Source organism: Chamaea fasciata, unplaced genomic scaffold (assembly GCF_029207755.1).
Source record: "Chamaea fasciata isolate MVZ Bird 193981 ecotype frontalis unplaced genomic scaffold, bChaFas1.0.hap1 SCAF_6, whole genome shotgun sequence".
In the NCBI taxonomy this organism is placed as follows: Eukaryota; Metazoa; Chordata; class Aves; order Passeriformes; family Sylviidae; genus Chamaea; species Chamaea fasciata.
In genome coordinates, this window is record NW_027094091.1 from 1,362,366 (window position 1) to 1,381,428 (window position 19,063).

A 19,063-nucleotide genomic window follows, 5' to 3' on the forward strand; every position below is an offset into this window, starting at 1 on the left:
CAGGGATAAGGAATAAACCCACGAGATCCAGGAATTCTGCCGATCCCAAGGACAGGAAATAAATCCCTGGGATTGGGGAATTCTCCAAGGCCTGAGGATGACCCAGCACCGGGATTTGGGAATTCTGGGAACCCCAGGGATGGGAAATGAAAACTTTTGGGAATTTGGGAATTCTGGAAAGCCCAGGGATAACCTGGCACCGGGATTTGGGAATGTTGGGAATTCAGGGATCGGGAATAAATCCCTGGGATTCAGGGATGCTCCAAAGCCTGAGGATGACCCAGCACCAGGATTTGGGAATTCTGGGAACCTCAGGGATGGGGAATGAAATCCTGGGATTTCAGGAATGCTGGAAAGGCCAGGGAAGCTCAAAAAACCGGGATTTGGGAATGCTGGAACTCCAGGGATGGGGAATGAATCCCTGGGATCTGGGAATCCCACAGTTCCCAGGGATGGGGACTGAAAACTTTGGGAATTCAGGAATGCTGGGAATTCAGGAATCCTGGAAAGCCCGAGGATATCCCGGGACTGGGATTTGAGAATTCAGGGATCGGGAATAAATCCCCGGGATTTGGGAATTCTCCAAGGCCTGAGGATGACTCAGGATTGCGATCTGGGATGGGAATTCCCGGGATTCGGGAACGCCGCAATCCCAGAGACACCAAACCCTCCCCCAAAAAACTCGGGAATTCGGGATGGGCGGGAACGCTGGGAATGCCACGCCCACAACGGGAGAATTCCATGAAAAAAAAAAAAAAAAAAAACAAAAAACAACCAAACCGGGAGCGCTCCCTCATGGGAGAATCCCAAAAAAAGCCGCTTTTTTCCCCAAAAAAAAAACCCCAAAATAAAACCCCGACCAAGCCGTGACGTCACGGCCCCTTTTGTCCCCCTCGGCGTCACTTCTGTCCCCAAAGGGTGACACCGGGAAAATTCCCCGTCATTCCCAAATTTGGGATCGTTCCCTTCCCCCCCAGCGGGCGGAAAATCCCAAAATAAACCGGGGCCGGCGGCGCTCGGGGCCCGGGGGTGGCTTTAGGGGGGTCCCCAAGTGCCACCAGCCGGGCGGCGACACCGAAGGGGGGGTGGCGACAACGGCGACAGCGAGGACGCGCGGCTCTCGCGACTTTCGGGGCCAAAGTTCCCTCAAATTCTGCCAAAAAAAACCCCAAAATTCCCCTCGATCCCTTTTTTCCCCCTAAAATCCCGATTTTTTTCCCCTAAAATCCCGATTTTTTCCCCCTAAATCTCGATTTTTTTCCTCCCTAAATCCCGATTTTTTCCCCCTAAAATCCCAATTTTTTCCCCCTAAATCCCGATTTTTTTCCTCCCTAAATCCCGATTTTTTTCCCCTAAATCCCAAATTTTTCCCCTAAATCCCATTTTTTTTCCTCCCTAAATCCCGAAATTTTTCCCCTTAAATTCTGATTTTTTTCCCCCAAGTCCCGATTTTTCCCCCCCTAAATCCCGATCTTTTTTTCCCCTAAATCCCGATTTTTTTCCCCCCTAAATCCCAATTTTTTCCCCTAAATCCCATTTTTTTCTCCCTAAATCCCGATTTTTCCCCCCTAAATCCCAATTATTTCCCCCCAAATCTCAATTTTTCCCCCTAAATCCCGATTTTTCCCCTCTAAATCCCAAATTTTTTTCCTCCCTAAATCCCGAATTTTTTCCCCTTAAATTCTGATTTTTTTTTCCCCTAAATCCCGATTTTTTTCCCCCAAGTCCCAATCTTTTTCCCCCCTAATTCCCAATTTTCCCCCCCCTAAATCCCGATTTTTTTCCCCTAAATCCCGATTTTTCCCCCCCTAATTCCCGATCTTTTTTCCCCTAAATCCCGATATTTTTTTTTCAATTTCTCCCCCCCCTCCAGACCTTGGAATGGGGAGGGGACACCAAAGAGGTGACGGCGACGACGGCGACAAGCCGGGGGGGGGGGGGACACCCGCTGCTCTCCCAACCCCATCCCAAACTTTGAGGAGAAGCGGGGCGTGGTCGAAGCGCCTCAAAATCCCCCAAATCCCCCAAATCCCCCCAAATCCCGGTTTTTATCCCCACCTTGGAAGGTGGAGGAGCAGTAGGTGTCGCTGATGTCGCTGTCGCCCGTGAGGACATTCTCGGCCCGCAGCACGAAGACGCGGAGCATCGTCCCCTCCCCCACCCCCTTCTGCATCCCCCGCCCCCCTTCGATTCCCAAAAAAAAAAAAATCCCGGGATTTTCCCCCCGCCCCGAGCTCCGCCTCCCTTAAAGGGCCCCGGGCCTGGGGGAGGGGCGGGGCTGTGGGGACACCCCCCCCTTGGGGACATCGGGGGGATTTGGGGGTCCCCACCCCCGCACTGTCCCCAAGGCGGGAATTTTGGGGTCCCCACCCCCCTTCGGGGACATCGGGGGGATTTTGGGGTCCCCAAGGCGGGAATTTTGGGGTCCCCACTCCCTCGGTGTCACCAGAAAGGGAATTTCGGGGTCCCCACCCCCCCCTTTGGGGACATCGGTGGGGTTTTGGGGTCCCTACAGCCCCCACTGTCCCCAAGAGGGAATTTTGGGGTCCCCTCCCCCCCTTTGGGGACATCGGGACGGATTTTGGGGTCCCCAACGCTCCATTGTCCCCAAGAGGGAATTTTGGGGTGCCCACCCCCTCAGTGTCACCAGAAAGGGAATTTTGGGGTCCCCACCCACCTTTGGGGACATCGGGGGGATTTTGGGGTCCCCACTCCCCCACATTGTCCCCAAGGCGGGAATTTCGGGGTCCCCACCCCTCCTTTGGGGACATCAAGAAGTTTTGGGGTCCCCACCCCCACATTGTCCCCAAGGCGGGAATTCTGGGGTCCCCACCCCCCCTTTGTCCCCAAGAGGGAATTTTGGGGTCCCCACCCCCGTCAGTTTTCCCCGGGGGGATTTCGGGGTCCCCACGCCCCGTTTTGGGATTGGGGCGGGAACAGCTGGGCACGGCCCCGCCCCCTCCCTCCGGCTATTTTTGGGAATTCTTTCCAGCCACGGCCTTTCCCAGAAATCCGCTTCGGGAGATCCCGCCCCAAAACCGGGATGGGATCCGGGATCCGGGATCTGGGATCCGGGATCCGCCTTTTCCCTGGTTTCCCCCGGATCCCTTCCCCTCATTCCCGATTTTCCCTCCTTGGAAAATCCCATTCCTGGTTTTCCCCTTTTTGGATTTTTCCAACCCCATTCCCATTTTTCTGACCCCATTCCCACTTTTCCCACTTTGGGTTTATCCGATCCCATTCCCATTTTTCCTTCTTTGGGTTTTTCCAACCCCATTCCCCTTTTCCCTCTGGATTTATCCGACCCCATTCCCATTTATCCAACCCCCATTCCTGCTTTTCCCTCTTGAAGTTTATCCCATTCCTGGTTTTCCTTCTTTGGGTTCATCCAACGCCATTCCCACTTTTTCCTTCTTGGATTTATCCCATCCCCGTTTTTTCTTCTTTGGATTTATCCGATCCCATTCCCATTTTTCCCTCTTTGGATTTATCCAACCCCGATCCCATTTTTCCCGGCCCCAAATTCCAGGCTCAGCCGCGACCCCAAAGCCAGAAGAGCCGGGAGTGTCCCCAACCCCACGAGTGTCCCCAACCCCTGTGAATGTCCCCAACCCCGCGAGTGTCCCCAACCCCCACGAGTGTCCCCGCCACATCAGTGTCCCCAACGCCTGTGAGTGTCCCCAACGCCCACGAGTGTCCCCAACCCCCACGAGTGTCCCCGCCACATCAGTGTCCCCAACGCCTGTGAGTGTCCCCAACGCCCACGAGTGTCCCCAACCCCCACGAGTGTCCCCGCCACATCAGTGTCCCCAACGCCTGTGAGTGTCCCCAACCCCGCGAGTGTCCCCAACCTCCACGAGTGTCCCCAACCCCCGCGAGTGTCCCCAAGCCCGCGAGTGACCCCAACCCCTGCCAGTGTCCCCAACGCCCACGAGTGTCCCCGCCACATCAGTGTCCCCAACCCCGCGAGTGTCCCCAACCCCGCGAGTGTCCCCAACCCCTGTGCCATATGAGTGTCCCCAACGCCCACGAGTGTCCCCACCACATCAGCGTCCCCATCACCTGTGAGTGTCCCCAACGCCCGCCAGTGTCCCCAACTCCACGAGTGTCCCCAATCCCATGAGTGTCCCCAATGACTGTGAGTGTCCCCAACCCCTGTGAGTGTTGCCAACCCCCACGAGTGTCCCCAACCCCTGCCAGTGTCCCCAACCCCCGCAAGTGTCCCCAACCCTGTGAGTGTCCCCAACGCCATGAGTGTCCCCAACCCCTGCCGGTGTCCCCAACCCCCGCAAGTGTCCCCAACCCCGCGAGTGTCCCCTACCCCTGTGCCATATGAGTGTCCCCAATCCCTGCGAGTGTCCCCACCACATCAGTGTCCCCATCACCTGTGAGTGTCCCCAACCTCTGCAGGTGTCCCCAACCCCTGGGAGCGTCCCCACTACCTGTGACTGTCCCCAGCACCTCTGAGTGTCCCCATGGGAAGTGCCACATGTGTGTCCCCAGCACCTCTGAGTGTCCCCAACACCTGTGACAGTCCCCATGGGAAGTGCCACCTGTGCGTCCCCTCAACATGTGTCACACCTGTGTCCCCAACCCTGTGAGTGTCCCCGGCCCCTGTGAGTGTCCCCAACACCTGTGTCCCCATGCCGTGTGCCACATGCGTGTCCCCAACACCTCCACGTGCCCCCAACCCCCGTGACTGTCCCCACCGCCTGGGCCACGCGTGCTGCCGGTGCCACCACCCCAGCCTGGTCCCGGTGTCCCCCTGTCCCCACGGGGGTCCCGCGGTGTCCCCAGCCGCGCTGCCAGCCCCGTGTCGCCTCTCGGTGTCCCCCCTGTCCCCACGGGGGTCACTCGGTGTCCCCAGCCGCGCTGCCAGCCCCGTGTCGCCTCTCGGTGTCCCCCCTGTCCCCACGGGGGTCACTCGGTGTCCCCAGCCGCGCTGCCAGCCCCGTGTCGCCTCTCGGTGTCCCCCTGTCCCCACGGGGGTCCCGCGGTGTCCCCAGCCGCGCTGCCAGCCCCGTGTCGCCTCTCGGTGTCCCCGCCCGGTGTCGCCACCCCCGTGCCGGTGCCAGCTGTGCCGTCCCCCCCCCCCCCCCCCCCGCCCCCGCCGCCTCCTCATTAACCTTTCTTGATTAACGCAATTAATTCCAGCTCCTCCTGAGCTCCTGCCGGCGCGCGGGGGCGGGGGGAGGTGACAGGAGGTGACACCGCAGCTGGAGGGGACCGGGGGGTGGCCTGGAGGGGGAGGGGGGGGAGGGCGGGGGGGGTCGCGCCTGGAGCATTCCCGGGATTCCAGCGTTGGGAATGAGCCGGGGCTGGGGGGTGGGGACATCACCGCTGTGTCCCCAAAGCGGGGGGGTGGGGACACGCCGGGGGGGTGACACGGGTGTCACAAATCCCGGGAGTCGCAGCTTTTCCACGAGGTCTTTTAATTCCCAATTGGGGTCCGCCCCGGCCCCCCGGCCACGCCCTGCGACACCTCCGCGACAACGGGGGGGACATTGTCCCCAAGGGTCACCCCCCTCCCTCCCTCCCCCAGCCCCGGGGGTGGTGGGAGGGGACACGCGGTGACACCGAGAGGGGACAGACACGGAGGGGGAAAGGGGGAATGTTGGGAATTGTTCCCGTTTTATGTACAAAATTCCCGGCGGGAGGAGGGGACAGGGACACCCAGGGGACACCCTGGGGACACCCAGGGACCTCCCCCCTCCCTGCGGTCAAAATAATTCTGATAATTAATATTGGTAATCATGGCGATAATTAATGGCAGGGGACAGGGACCGAGGTGTCCCCAAGCCCCGGGTGGCACCGGGATCCAGATCCGGGACCTGGAATTGTGGGAATGGGATTCTGGAATTGCGGGTGAGGCTCCGGATGTGGAGTGGGGAGAGAGCCGGGAAAGGTGCGGGGAGCTGAGTCCCACCCGGGATGTCCGTCCTGGCCTGGGGTGTCCATCCCACCTGGAGAATCCATCCCACCCGGAAAACCCGTCCTGTTCCTGGAGAATCCATCCCACCCGGAGAATCCATCTCTCCTGGGAGCATCCGCCCTGTCCCAGATCATCCCACCTGCCTTGGAGGATCCATCCATCGTCCATCCATCATCCATTGTCCATCCATCGTCCGTCCATCATCCATCATCCATGCATCGTCCATCCATCATCCATTGTCCATCCATCATCCATCATCCATCCATCCATCATCCATCCATCATCCATCCATCATCCATCCACCATCCATCCACCATCCATCATCCATCCATCCATCATCCATCATCCATCCATCCATCATCCATCCATCAATCATCCATCCATCATCCACCATCCACCCATCATCCATCCATCCACCCATCATCCATCCATCCACCCATCATCCATCCATCATCCATCATCCATCATCCATCCATCATCCATCCATCCATCCATCCACCCATCATCCATCCATCATCCATCCATCCACCCATCATCCATCCATCATCCATCATCCATGCATCGTCCATCCATCATCCATCCATCCATCATCCATCCATCATCCATCCATCCATCCATCCACCCATCATCCATCCATCATCCATCCATCCACCCATCATCCATCATCCATCCATCATCCATCCATCCGTCCGTCCGTCCATCCGTCCATCCATCCCACTCCAGATCTTCCCCCCTGCCCAGGAGCATCCATCTTTTCCTGGATTATCCCCCTAATCCCCAATATCCATCTTGTTCCGGAGCATCCAGCCCATCCTGGATCATCTCTCCAACCCCGAGTATCCACCTCGCTCTGGATCATCCATCCTATTCTGGAGCATCCATTCCACCTGGAGCACCCATCGTATTCCAGAGCATCCAACCCACCTTGGATCATCCGCTCCAACTTGGGTCATCCATACCACATGGATCATCTGTCCTTTTCCAAAGGTTCCATCCCACCTTGGATCATCCATCCCACCTCAGACCGTCCATCCTTTTCCAGAGCTTCCATCCCACATGGAACATCCATCCAACCTTGGATCATCCATCCCACCAGGATCATCCCTCCCACCCAGATCATCCATCCAACCTTGGATCATCCATCCTTTTCTGGATCACCCCTCTCACCTTGGATCATCCATCCCACCTGGAGCTTCCATCCCACCTTCCATCCCACCTTGGATCATCGCTCCTTTTCCAGAGCTTCCATCCCACCTTGGGTCATCCATCCCACCTTGGATCATCCGTCCCTTTCCAGAGTTTCCATCCCACCTCAGATCATCCATCCTTTTCCAGAGCATCCATCTCTCCTGGATCATCCATCCCACCTTGGATCATGCATCCAACCTTGGATCATCCATTCCACCTTCGAACACTCAGCCCATCCTGGAGCTTCCATCCCACCTTGGACCACCCATCCTTATCCAGAGCTTCCATCCCACCTTGGATCACCCATCCTTATCCAGAGCTTCCACCGACCCGGAACTTCCATCCCACCATGGATCAATCCATCCTTTTCCAGAACTTCCATCCCACCTTGGACCATCCATCCTTATCCAGAGCTTCCATCCCACCTTGGATCACCCATCCTTATCCAGAGCTTCCACCGACCCGGATCTTCCATCCCACCCTGGATCATCCATCCTTTTCCAGCCCATCCACCCCACCTTGGATCATCCACCCCACCTGGGTCACCCATCCCGCCCATCCCGGCGCCTCCACCTGGCGCCCTCCTCTCCCCCCATTCCCGGCTCTCTCCGCCTCTTCCCGAGGCCAAACCCGGGAATTTTGGCTCATTCCAGGATTTCCCCGAGTCCCCCCCTCAGCCGGGCCAGGCCGGGGTCACCCGGGCCGGGGACATCGCGAGGCCGTGTCCCTGTCATCCCGCTCCGCCCGGCGGCTCCGGCGCCACCCCGGCTCCGAGGGGAGGGCACAGGGGACAGGGATGTCCCCAATCCTTGTCCCCGCTCCTGTCCTGGTGGGACGGGGGGTCCGGAGCCCCTCCTTAGGAATAGGCCAAGCCCTGGAGCGGCCGCGCCGGAGCGTGGAATTTATCCGAGTCCTCGAAAGCCGGGTCTGGGCAGGGCAGGGACAGCGTCAGCCAGGGGACACTGGGGACACCGGGGGACATTGGGGACACCGGGGGGACATTGGGGACACCGGGGGACAGGGACAAGGGTGGCATAGGACAACGCCAGGTATGGGTGGAACATGGGCAGGGACATCCGGCAGGGAGTGCGGGGACATTGGGGACTCTCTGTGGGGCAGGGGGGACTCGGGGTGGGTGTTGGGGACACTGGGGGACATTGGGGACACTGGGGACACTGGCAGAGAGGCACACCCAACCACACCCACGTACAGGGGTCTGGTGACACCGGGGACCCTCCGTGGGGCAGGAGCCACCTGGGGACAGATGTCAGGGACCCTGGGGACACTGGGGACCCTGGGGACAGATTGCCAGGGACCTTGGGGACACTGGGAGACAGGCACAAGGGTGGCACAGGGCACACCCAACCACACCCACATACAGGACATCAGGAGTGTGGTGACACCGGGGACCCTCCGTGGGACAGATGCCAGGGACCCTGGGGACTTGGGGACAGATGTCCTGGAGCTTGGGGACACCGGCAGAGAAGCACAGGGCACACCCAACCACACCCACGTACGCGAGTGTGGTGACACCGGGGACCCTCCGTGGGGCAGGAGCCACTTGGGGACAGATGTCAGGGACCCTGGGGACAGATGTCAGGGACCCTGGGGACACTGAGGACCTTGGTCAGGGACCCTGGGGACACTGGGGACACCGGCAGAGAAGCACAGGGCACACCCAACCACACCCACGTACGCGAGTGTGGTGACACCGGGGACCCTCCGTGGGGCAGGAGCCACTTGGGGACAGATGTCAGGGACCCTGGGGACAGATGTCAGGGACCCTGGGGACACTGAGGACCTTGGTCAGGGACCCTGGGGACACTGGGGACACTGGCAGAGAGGCACAGGGCACACTCAACCACGCCCACGTACAGGAGCGCGGTGACACCGGGGCCCCTCCGGGCCACGCGGGGCTGGACATGGGTGACCTCGGCGGCCTCGCTGGTGGCCTCGGTGGCCTCGGGGACAGTCTCACCTTGCAGGGCGCTGGCGCAGGCGGGCGGGGGCGAGCCCTGCGGCCGCAGCACGGGGGCGAAGGCGCTCTTCTGCTTCACGGCCGAGATCATCGTCACCGGAGAGAAGGAGAAGCCGCCGGGGGGGGTGGCCGTGCCCGAGGTGACAGTGACAGACGAGGCGCCCAGAGGGGGGCTGGCGGGCAGGACTGAGGGGACAGCCCACACACGGCTCGGTTTGGGGACAGGGGACAGCGGACAGCGCCAGGGGATGGGGATGGGACGGGGGTGGGGACAGTGACGGGGATGGGGACAGGGCTGTCCCACCTCAGCTGGCCACGTCCCCACTCCCTCTCCTGCCCTCAGTGATGGCTTTGGGGACACTCCGGGGTTGTCACATGGTATGGGGGACCCCACAGGGCTGGGCCATGACTCTGGGGACCCTCCCAGGGACACGACAATGGGCTGGGGACAGGGATGGGGACAGGGGACAGTGACAGGGATGGGGAGAGTGACAGGGGCAGGGATGGGGACAGAGAGAGAGAGAAAAGGGCAAGGACAGGGGCAAGGACAGGGACAAGGACAGGGACAAGGACAGGCTTTGGTGACGCCCTCCACGACCCCGTGTCCCCTCCCCACGGGTGTCCCCGCGCGTGTCACTCACTGGCGTAGGGGGAGGTGGCGGTGGAGCCGTTGAGGAAGCTCGGGGGGGACCCGGGGACCCCCAGGCCGGCCATGGTGGCGCCGCCGAAGCCGCCGGTGGCCCCGGCGAAGCCGGGCTGGGGGACAGAGCCCGGGGGACCCAAGCCCCGCGCCGGGGGCGAGCCGGGGCTGCGACAGAACCCTGCGGGGACAGCGACACCGTGACACCGCCCGCGGGGACAGCGACACCGTGATGGCGGCCGCAGGGACAGCGACACCGTGACAGCGACCGCGGGGACAGCGACACGGTGACACCGGCCGGGGAGGGGACAAAACCCGCCCCGAGGTCACCGTGCAGCTTGGTGACAGCCCTGAGGGGACAGCGACACGGTGACACCGGCCGGGGAGGGGACAAAACCCGCCCCGAGGTCACTTTATGGGGAGCCCTGAGAGGACAGGGACAGGTGACACCAACCGGGGAGGGGACAAAAACCTTCCCGCCTCCCCGCAGCTTGGTGACAGCCCTGAGGGGACAGGGACAGGTGACACCAACCGGGGAGGGGACAAAAGCCCTGCCGCCACCCCGAGGCCACCGCGCACCTTGTTCGGAGCCCTGCGGGGAGTCGCCCATGGCCAGGCCGAGCTGTCCCCCGCCGAAGGAGGGGACAGTGACATGCGCGGGCGCCCTGGGGACACTGTACAGCGCCTCGGCCACGTCGGCCGCCCGCTTCAGCAGCACGTCCTGGGGACACGGCGGCCGTGTCACCGCGGGAGGGTGGCACCGCTTGGTGGCACCCCGCGGTGTCACCTTGTAGTGTCACCCCTCGGGGTCACCCTCCAGCACCGTGTCACCCTAAAGTGACATCCCTCAGTGTCGCCCCACAGTGCCACCCCTCAGTGTCGCCCTAAAGTGACATCCTGCAGTGTCACCCTCCAGCACAGTGTCACCCCAAAGTGTCACCTCTCATTGTCACCCCTGGATGCTGCCCCACGGTGTCACCCCTCGGTGTCACCCCATCATGTCACCCTTCAGTGACGCTCAGTGTCACCTCTCAGTGCCACCTCTCCAGTGCCACCCCTCAATAGTGCCCCACAGTGCCACCCCGCAGTGTCACCCCACAGTGTCACCCTCCAGCACAGCGTCACCCTCCAGTGTCACCTCTCATTGTCACCCCTGGATTGTGCCCCACCGTGTCACCCAGCCCTTGGTGTCACCCCTCAGTGTCACCTCTTGGTGCCACCCCACAGAGTAACTCCTCGGTGTCACCCCACAGTGTCACCCCACAGTGCCACCCCTCGGTGTCACCCCACCGCCCACAGCGCCTGGGGTGACCCCTGGGATGTCCCAGCTCGTGTCACCTCCCGGGTCACCCATGGGCCAGGACGGGGCTGGGGAGGGGACAGGGACCTCCCACATGTCCCAGGGGTGTCCCGGGGGTGCCCCGGGGGTGTCCCCAAGGGGGTGTCCCCAAGGGGGTGTCCCCAAGGGGGTCCCGGGGGTGTCCCCACCCACCTGGTTGCTGTGGGGGACCCCATAGAGCGCCTCCACCAGGTCGGCCGCGCGCTTCAGCAGCACCTCCTGGGGACAGGGAGGGGACAGGGAGGGGACAGGGGGCTCGGGGGGATGCTGCACCCCCCCAGCCCACCCCCCATGGCCCCCGTGTCCCCCCATTCTGTGTCCCCAATGTCCCCCCTTGTGTCCCCAACCCCTCCTGCCCCAAGCTCTGCCACACCCGGGGGACACAACAACTGTCACCCCTCCCTGCGGCGCTGCCGGGGAACCCCCGTGTCCCCGGGGTGTCCCTCCCGTCCCCCGGGGGGTGTCCCTGTCCCCTGTCCCCTACCTTGGGCAGGCGCTCGGGGTCCCCGGGGTGTCGCGGGATCACCTTCTGCAGCCGCTGGAAGCCGTAATCGATGGTGGGCTCGTTCAGGGCTGGGGACAGGGGACACGCCGCCGTCACTGTCCCCTCCCCGCGGGCGAGGACATTGTCACAGCGGGCTCTGTCCCCTCCCCGGGGGCTGTGTCATTGTCACAGGGGTCACTGTCCCCTTCCTGGGGTCTGTGTCACCTTTCCTGGGGTCTGGGTCCCCAGCCCACAAGCGTCTGTCACAGCCCCAGGTGTCCCCACCCCAATCCCGACATCCCCGTCCCATTCCCGGGTGTCCCCATCCCGTTCCCAATGTCCCCATCCCATTCCCGATGTCCCCACCCCATTCCTGCTGTCCCCACCCCTACCCCGCTGCCCACAATCCCTCTGTCCCCACCCCGATGTCCCCAATCCCTCTGTTCCCATTCCCGCTGTCCCCACCGCGATGTCGATGTCCCCAGTCCAGATGTCCCCACCCCAATGCCGCTGTCCCCGCCCTCTGTCCCCACCCCAACCCCCAGGTCCCCAATCCCTCTGTCCCCACCCCAGACCCAATGTCCCATTCCCTCTGTTCCCACCCCAGTGTCCCTGTCCCCAGCCCAGTGTCGCTGTCCCCACCCCAATCCCACTGTCCCCACCCCAGTGTCGCGGTCCCCAATCCCACTGTCCCCAATCTCACTGTCCCCAGTGTCGCTGTCCCCACCCCAGTCCCACTGTCCCCACCCCAATCCCACAGTCCCCAGTGTCGCTGTCCCCACCCCATTCCCGCTGTCCGCAATCCCGCTGTCCCCAGTGTCGCCGTCCCCATTCCCGCTGTCCCCAGTGTCTCTGTCCCCAGTCCCGCTGTCCCCAGTGTCGCCGTCCCCATTCCCGCTGTCCCCAGTGTCTCTGTCCCCATTCCCGCTGTCCCCAGTGTCGCTGTCCCCTTTCCCGCTGTCCCCATTCCCGCTGTCCCCATTCCCGCTGTCCCCAGTGTCGCTGTCCCCAGCCCCGCTGCCCCCAGCGTCACCGTCCCCAGTGTCGCCGTCCCCATTCCCGCTGTCCCCAGTGTCTCTGTCCCCATTCCCGCTGTCCCCAGCCCCACCGTCCCCAGTGTCGCCGTCCCCATTCCCGCTGTCCCCAGTGTCTCTGTCCCCATTCCCGCTGTCCCCAGTGTCGCTGTCCCCTTTCCCGCTGTCCCCAGTGTCGCCGTCCCCATTCCCGCTGTCCCCATTGTCTCTGTCCCCAGTCCCGCTGTCCCCAGTGTCTCTGTCCCCAGTCCCGCCGTCCCCTTTCCCGCCGTCCCCAGTGTCGCCGTCCCCTTTCCCGCTGTCCCCAGTGTCTCTGTCCCCAGTCCCGCTGTCCCCATTGTCTCTGTCCCCATTCCCGCTGTCCCCATTGTCTCTGTCCCCATTCCCGCTGTCCCCAGTGTCGCCGTCCCCATTCCCGCTGTCCCCATTCCCGCTGTCCCCAGTGTCGCCGTCCCCATTCCCGCTGTCCCCATTGTCTCTGTCCCCAGTCCCGCTGTCCCCATTGTCTCTGTCCCCAGTCCCGCTGTCCCCAGTGTCACCGTCCCCATTCCCGCTGTCCCCTCACCGGTGTAGACGAAGCGCCCCGGCGCGCCCTTGCAGAAGTGCTTGGCCTTGTAGGACAACGTCACCTCCACCACGCCCGGGATGTGGCGCGGCGGCGTCTGCACGCGGATGGCGTGCGGGGTGATGAGCTGCGGGGAGGGGGTGACACACGGCCTCAGCCCGTGTCCCCTCGGTGTCCCCAAGCTGTCCCCACGTCCCCGTGTGACCCGTACCTCGCTCCACACCAGCACGGTGCCGAAGAGCACCTGGAGGCCGTCGAAGAAGTTGTCGCCGATGACGATGACGGTGGCGCCGCCCGTGGTCCAGCCCTCGCTGGGGCTGATGGCCTTGATGCACGGGGTGGCTGCTGGAGGGGACAGCGACAGGGACCGTGGGGACACCCAGGGGACAGGGACGGCGATGGCGGGGACAGCCAGGGGACGGGGACAGCGATGGTGGGGACACGGAGGGGACAAGGACAGTGATGGTGGGGACACCCAGGGGACAGCGACAGGGACCGTGGGGACACCCAGGGGACAGGGACGGCGATGGTGGGGACACGGAGGAGACAGGGACAGCAATGGCAGGGACAGCCAGGGGACGGGGACAGCGATGGTGGGGACACAGAGGGGACAAGGACAGTGATGGTGGGGACACCCAGAGGACAGGGACGGTGATGGCGGGGACATGGAGGGGACAGTGACAGCAATGGCGGGGACAGCCAGGGTTGAGGAGGGGACAGGGACAGTGATGGTGGGGACACCCAGGGGTGCGGAGGGGACAGCAACAGCGATGGTGGGGACACGGAGGAGACATCGACAGTGATGGTGGGGACACAGAGGGGACAGGGACAGCGATGGCAGGGACATGGAGGGGACAGGGACAGCGATGGCAGGGACAGCCAGGGGACAGGGACGGTGATGGTGGGGACACAGAGGGGACAGCGATAGCGAAGGCAGGGACACGGAGGGGACAGGGACAGCGATGGCAGGGACAGCCAGGGGACAGGGACAGCGATGGCGGGGACACCAAAGGGACAGGGACAGCGATGGCGAGGACACGGAGGAGAGGTGAGGTTGGAGGCGGTGGGGTGGGGACAGAGAAGAGGGGACAGGCATGGGGACACCAGGACAGGCATGGGGACATGGACGAGGACAGACATGGGGACGGGGACATGGGGACATGGACATGGATTGGGACTCACAGGTGGCCACAGGGACATGGGGACATGGCCTGGGACAGGCATGGGGACATGGACATGGCTGGGGACACAGAAGCGGCCACAGAGACATGACTGGGGGCAGACATGGGGGACACAGATGGGGACAATCACAGGTGGCCACAGGGACGTGGACGTGGCTGGGGACACACACGCGTGACCACGGTGACACGGGTGGGGACAGAGACACCCCCACGGACACCCAAGGGACACTTGGGGACAGCAGGGTGGGGACACAGGTGTCACCCCGGGGGGTGCCAGGCCGCGCTGGGGGGCTCCCAACAAACGTCCCCAAGGTGTCCCCAGGTGTCCCCAGGTGTCCCCTGACCTTCGGAGGGATCGAGGCGCCGGGCGCGCCGGCCGTGCTTGGAGTTGTTGTGGACGAACATGTTGTCGGACACGGCCAGGACGTGGCCGTCCACGTGCACCGTGGTGGACACCACCACCTGCGGGGACACGGGGACACGAGGGGACACGAGGGGACACACCGTCACCACCCCTGGGGTGTCCCCTGCCCTGCCACACCGCAGGGGCACCGCCTGTGGTGTCCCCGCGGTGTCCCCTCCCCTGCCACGGCCATGGCACAGCGTGGGGACGCTGTGTGTGGTGTCCCCACTGTGTCCCCATCCATGTCACACCCACAGGGGGGCCAGCGGTGGTGTCCCCACGATGTCCCCACGATGTCCCCATCCCTGTCAAACCACAGGGACACTGTGTGTGCTGTCCCCACGGTGTCCCCACAATGTCCCCTCCCCTGCCATGGCCATGGCACAGCGTGGGGACACTGTCTGGGGTGTTCCCACAATGTCCCCATGGTGTCCCCATCCATGTCAAACCACAGGGACGCTGTGTGTGGTGTCCCCACTGTGTCCCCATCCATGTCACACCCACAGGGGGGCCAGCGGTGGTGTCCCCACGATGTCCCCATGGTGTCCCCATCCCTGTCAAACCACAGGGACGCTGTGTGTGGTGTCCCCACAATGTCCCCTCCCCTGCCATGGCCATGGCACAGCGTGGGGACACTGTCTGGGGTGTTCCCACAATGTCCCCATGGTGTCCCCATCCCTGTCAAACCACAGGGACGCTGTGTGTGGTGTCCCCACGGTGTCCCCACAATGTCCCCTCCCCTGTCACAGTCCTGTCACATCACAGGGGGACCGGCTGTGGTGTCCCCACGATGTCCCCATGGCGTCCCCATCCATGTCACACCACGAGGGGGCCAGCTGTGGTGTCCCCATGGTGTCCCCGTGGTGTCCCCATCCATGTCACACCACAAGGGGGCCAGCTGTGGTGTCCCCATGGTGTCCCCGTGGCGTCCCCATCCATGTCACACCACGAGGGGGCCAGCTGTGGTGTCCCCATGGTGTCCCCGTGGTGTCCCCTCCCTCGTCACACCACAGGGGGACAGGCCGTGGTGTCCTCACAATGTCCCCATCCCTGTCACAGCCCTGTCACACCGTGGGGACACTGTGTGTGGTGTCCCCGCGGTGTCCCCACCCCTGTCACACCCCAGCGGGACTGGCCGTGGTGTCCCCGCGGTGTCACAGGGGTGGCCCGAGGGTGTCCCCAACCACCCGGGGCCACCAGCGCCCCCAGGGGACACCGAAGTCCTTCCCCGGGGACACCCGGGGGACCCCAAACCCCTCTAGGGCCACCCCCAGTCCCCTAAATCCCCTAAAAGGAACTCTCCCGTCCCCCCCCAAATCCCCTAGATCCCACAAACCCCAAACCCCTTTTAGGGCGCCCCTAAACCTCCTAAACCCCACAAAAAACCCACAAAACCCCACAAAAACCCCACAAAAAAACCCACAAAAAACCCCATAAAAACCCACAAAAACCCCACAAAAACCCACAAAAACCCCACAAAAACCCCACAAAAACCCCACAAAAAACCCCACAAAAACCCACAAAACCCCACAAAAAAACCCACAAAAACACCACAAAACCCCCATAAAAACCTCAAAAAACCCCCACAAAAAACCCACAAAAACCCCACAAAAAAACCACAAAACCCCACAAAAACCCCACAAAAACCCCACAAAAACCCCACAAAAACCCCACAAAAACCCCACAAAAACCCCACAAAAATTCCAAAACCCCCTTTTAGGGCCCCCCTAAGCCCCACAAAAAAAAAAAACCCAAAAAAAAACCCAAAACCCCAGAAAAACCCCACCAAAAAAAAAAAAAAAAAAAAAAAAAAAAACAGAAAAACCCCACCAAAAAAAAATTTAAAAAAATAAAAAACCAACTAAACCCCACAAAAACCCCAAACCCCTTTTAGGACCACCCCAAATCCCCCCCCCCAAAAAAACCCCAAACCCCTTTAGGACCACCCCAAAACCCCACAAAAAAAAAACCCTAAACCCCCCAAAAACCCCAGAAAAACCCCAGAAAAAAACCCCCAAAAAAATTTAAAAAATAAAAAAAAAACAACTAAACCCCACAAAAACCCCAAACCCCTTTAGGACCACCCCAAAACCCCACAAAAAAAAACCCTAAACCCCCAGAAAAACCCCAAAAACCCCAGAAAAAACCCACCAAAAAAAAAAAATAAAAATAAAACAACCAAACCCCACAAAAACCCCACAAAAATTCCAAAACCCCCTTTTAGGGCCCCCCTAAATCCCACAAAAACCCCACCAAAAAAAACCCCCCAAAAAAACCCAAAACCCCAGAAAAACCCCAAAAAAACCCCAAAACCCCAGAAAAACCCACAAAAAAAATTTAAAAAAAAATAAAAAAACCAACCAAACCCCACAAAAACCCCACAAAAACCCCAAACCCCTTTTAGGACCCCCCTAAACCCCACAAAAACCCCACAAAAAAAACCCAAAAAAAAAAACCCAAAACCCCAGAAAAACCCCACAAAAAAAATTTAAAAATAAAAAAAAAACAACTAAACCCCACAAAAACCCCAAACCCCTTTTAGGACCACCCCAAACACCCCCCCCAAAAAAAGCAAAACCCCACAAAAAGAACCCAAACCCCCTTTTAGGACCCCCCTAAACCCCACAAAAACCCCACAAAAAAAAACCCAAAAAAACCCCCAAAACCCCAGAAAAACCCCACAAAAAAATTTAAAAAATAAAAAAAACCAACTAAACCCCACAAAAACCCCAAACCCCTTTTAGGGCCATCCCCAAAACCCCACCAAAAAAAAAACCCAAACCCATTTTAGGACCACCCCAAAACCCCACAAAAAAAAACCCTAAACCCCCCAAAAACCCCAGAAAAACCCCTAAAAAACCCCCCCAAAAAATTTTAAAAAATAAAAAAAACCAACTAAACCCCACAAAAACCCCAAACCCCTTTTAGGGCCATCCCCAAAACCCCACCAAAAAAAACCCCCAAAAAAACCCCCAAAACCCCAGAAAAACCCCACCAAAAAAATTAAAAAAATAAAAAACCAACTAAACCCCACAAAAACCCCAAACCCCTTTTAGGACCACCCCAAACCCCCCCTCCCCAAAAAAAAAACCCCATAAAAAGAACCCAAACCCCTTTAGGACCACCCCAAAACCCCACAAAAAAAAAAAAAAAAAAAAAAAAAAAAAAAAACCAAAACCCCAGAAAAACCCCCAAAAACCCTCCTCAAAAAATATTAAAAAAATAAAAAACCAACTAAACCCCACAAAAACCCCAAACCCCTTTTAGGACCACCCCAAATCCCCCCCCCACCCAAAAAAACCCCAAACCCCTTTAGGACCACCCCAAAACCCCACAAAAAAAAAAAACCCAAACCCCCAGAAAAACCCCAAAACCCCCTCCCAAAAAAATTTAAAAAATAAATAAAAACCAACTAAACCCCACAAAAACCCCAAACCCCTTTTAGGACCACCCCAAAACCCCACAAAAAAAAACCCACAAAAAGAACCCAAACCCCTTTAGGACCACCCCAAAACCCCACAAAAAAAAAACCCCAAACCCCCAGAAAAACCCCCAAAAACCCCCCCCAAAAAAATTTAAAAAATAAAAAAAACCAACCAAACCCCACAAAAACCCCAAACCCCTTTTAGGGCCACCCCAAAACCCCACAAAAAAAAAAAACCCTAAACCCCCCAAAAACCCCAGAAAAACCCCACCAAAAAAAAAATAAAAAATAAAAAATAAAACAACCAAACCCCATAAAAACCCCACAAGAATTCCAAAACCCCCTTTTAGGGCCCCCCTAAACCCCACAAAAACCCCACAAAAAAAAACCCCCAAAAAAACCTAAAACCCCAGAAAAACCCCACAAAAAACCCCCAAAACCCCAGAAAAACCCACAAAAAAAATTTAAAAAAAAATAAAAAAACCAACTAAACCCCACAAAAACCCCAAACCCCTTTTAGGACCACCCCAAAACCCCACAAAAAAAAAAAACCCTAAACCCCCCAAAAACCCCAGAAAAACCCCACCAAAAAAAAAATAAAAAATAAAAAATAAAACAACCAAACCCCATAAAAACCCCACAAGAATTCCAAAACCCCCTTTTAGGGCCCCCCTAAACCCCACAAAAACCCCACAAAAAAAACCCAAAAAAAAAAACCCCAAAACCCCAGAAAAACCCCACCAAAAAAATTTTTAAAATAAAAAAAAAAAACAACTAAACCCCACAAAAACCCCAAACCCCTTTTAGGACCACCCCAAAACCCCCCCCCAAAAAAACCCCAAACCCCTTTAGGACCACCCCAAAACCCCACAAAAAAAAAAACCCCAAACCCCCA

General features: G+C 59.4%; 2 protein-coding genes across 9 annotated transcripts in view; both read right to left on the minus strand.

The window, feature by feature from the left end:
* DYSF (dysferlin) overlaps nucleotides 1-2,157 on the minus strand; it is an 83,213-nt gene extending 81,056 nt beyond the window's left edge. For 4 of the 8 annotated variants that reach the window (XM_066185128.1, XM_066185129.1, XM_066185126.1 and 1 more), the window contains exon 1: nucleotides 2,059-2,157. In XM_066185128.1, coding sequence (XP_066041225.1) covers nucleotides 2,059-2,146 — 88 coding nt within the window. In that variant the 5' untranslated portion in view covers nucleotides 2,147-2,157. The remainder of the gene's footprint in view (nucleotides 1-2,058) is intronic. The other 4 variants (XM_066185124.1, XM_066185122.1, XM_066185127.1 and 1 more) reach the window with 2 other exon arrangements.
* A 3,266-nt stretch (nucleotides 2,158-5,423) lies between these two features.
* EBF4 (EBF family member 4) overlaps nucleotides 5,424-19,063 on the minus strand; it is a 29,478-nt gene continuing 15,838 nt past the window's right edge. Inside the window, 9 exon segments of the mRNA XM_066185132.1 lie at nucleotides 5,424-8,047; nucleotides 9,099-9,284; nucleotides 9,740-9,919; nucleotides 10,318-10,459; nucleotides 11,231-11,296; nucleotides 11,562-11,650; nucleotides 13,161-13,287; nucleotides 13,372-13,505; nucleotides 14,686-14,803. Of these exon segments, the coding sequence (XP_066041229.1) occupies nucleotides 7,977-8,047; nucleotides 9,099-9,284; nucleotides 9,740-9,919; nucleotides 10,318-10,459; nucleotides 11,231-11,296; nucleotides 11,562-11,650; nucleotides 13,161-13,287; nucleotides 13,372-13,505; nucleotides 14,686-14,803 (1,113 nt within the window). The 3' untranslated portion in view covers nucleotides 5,424-7,976.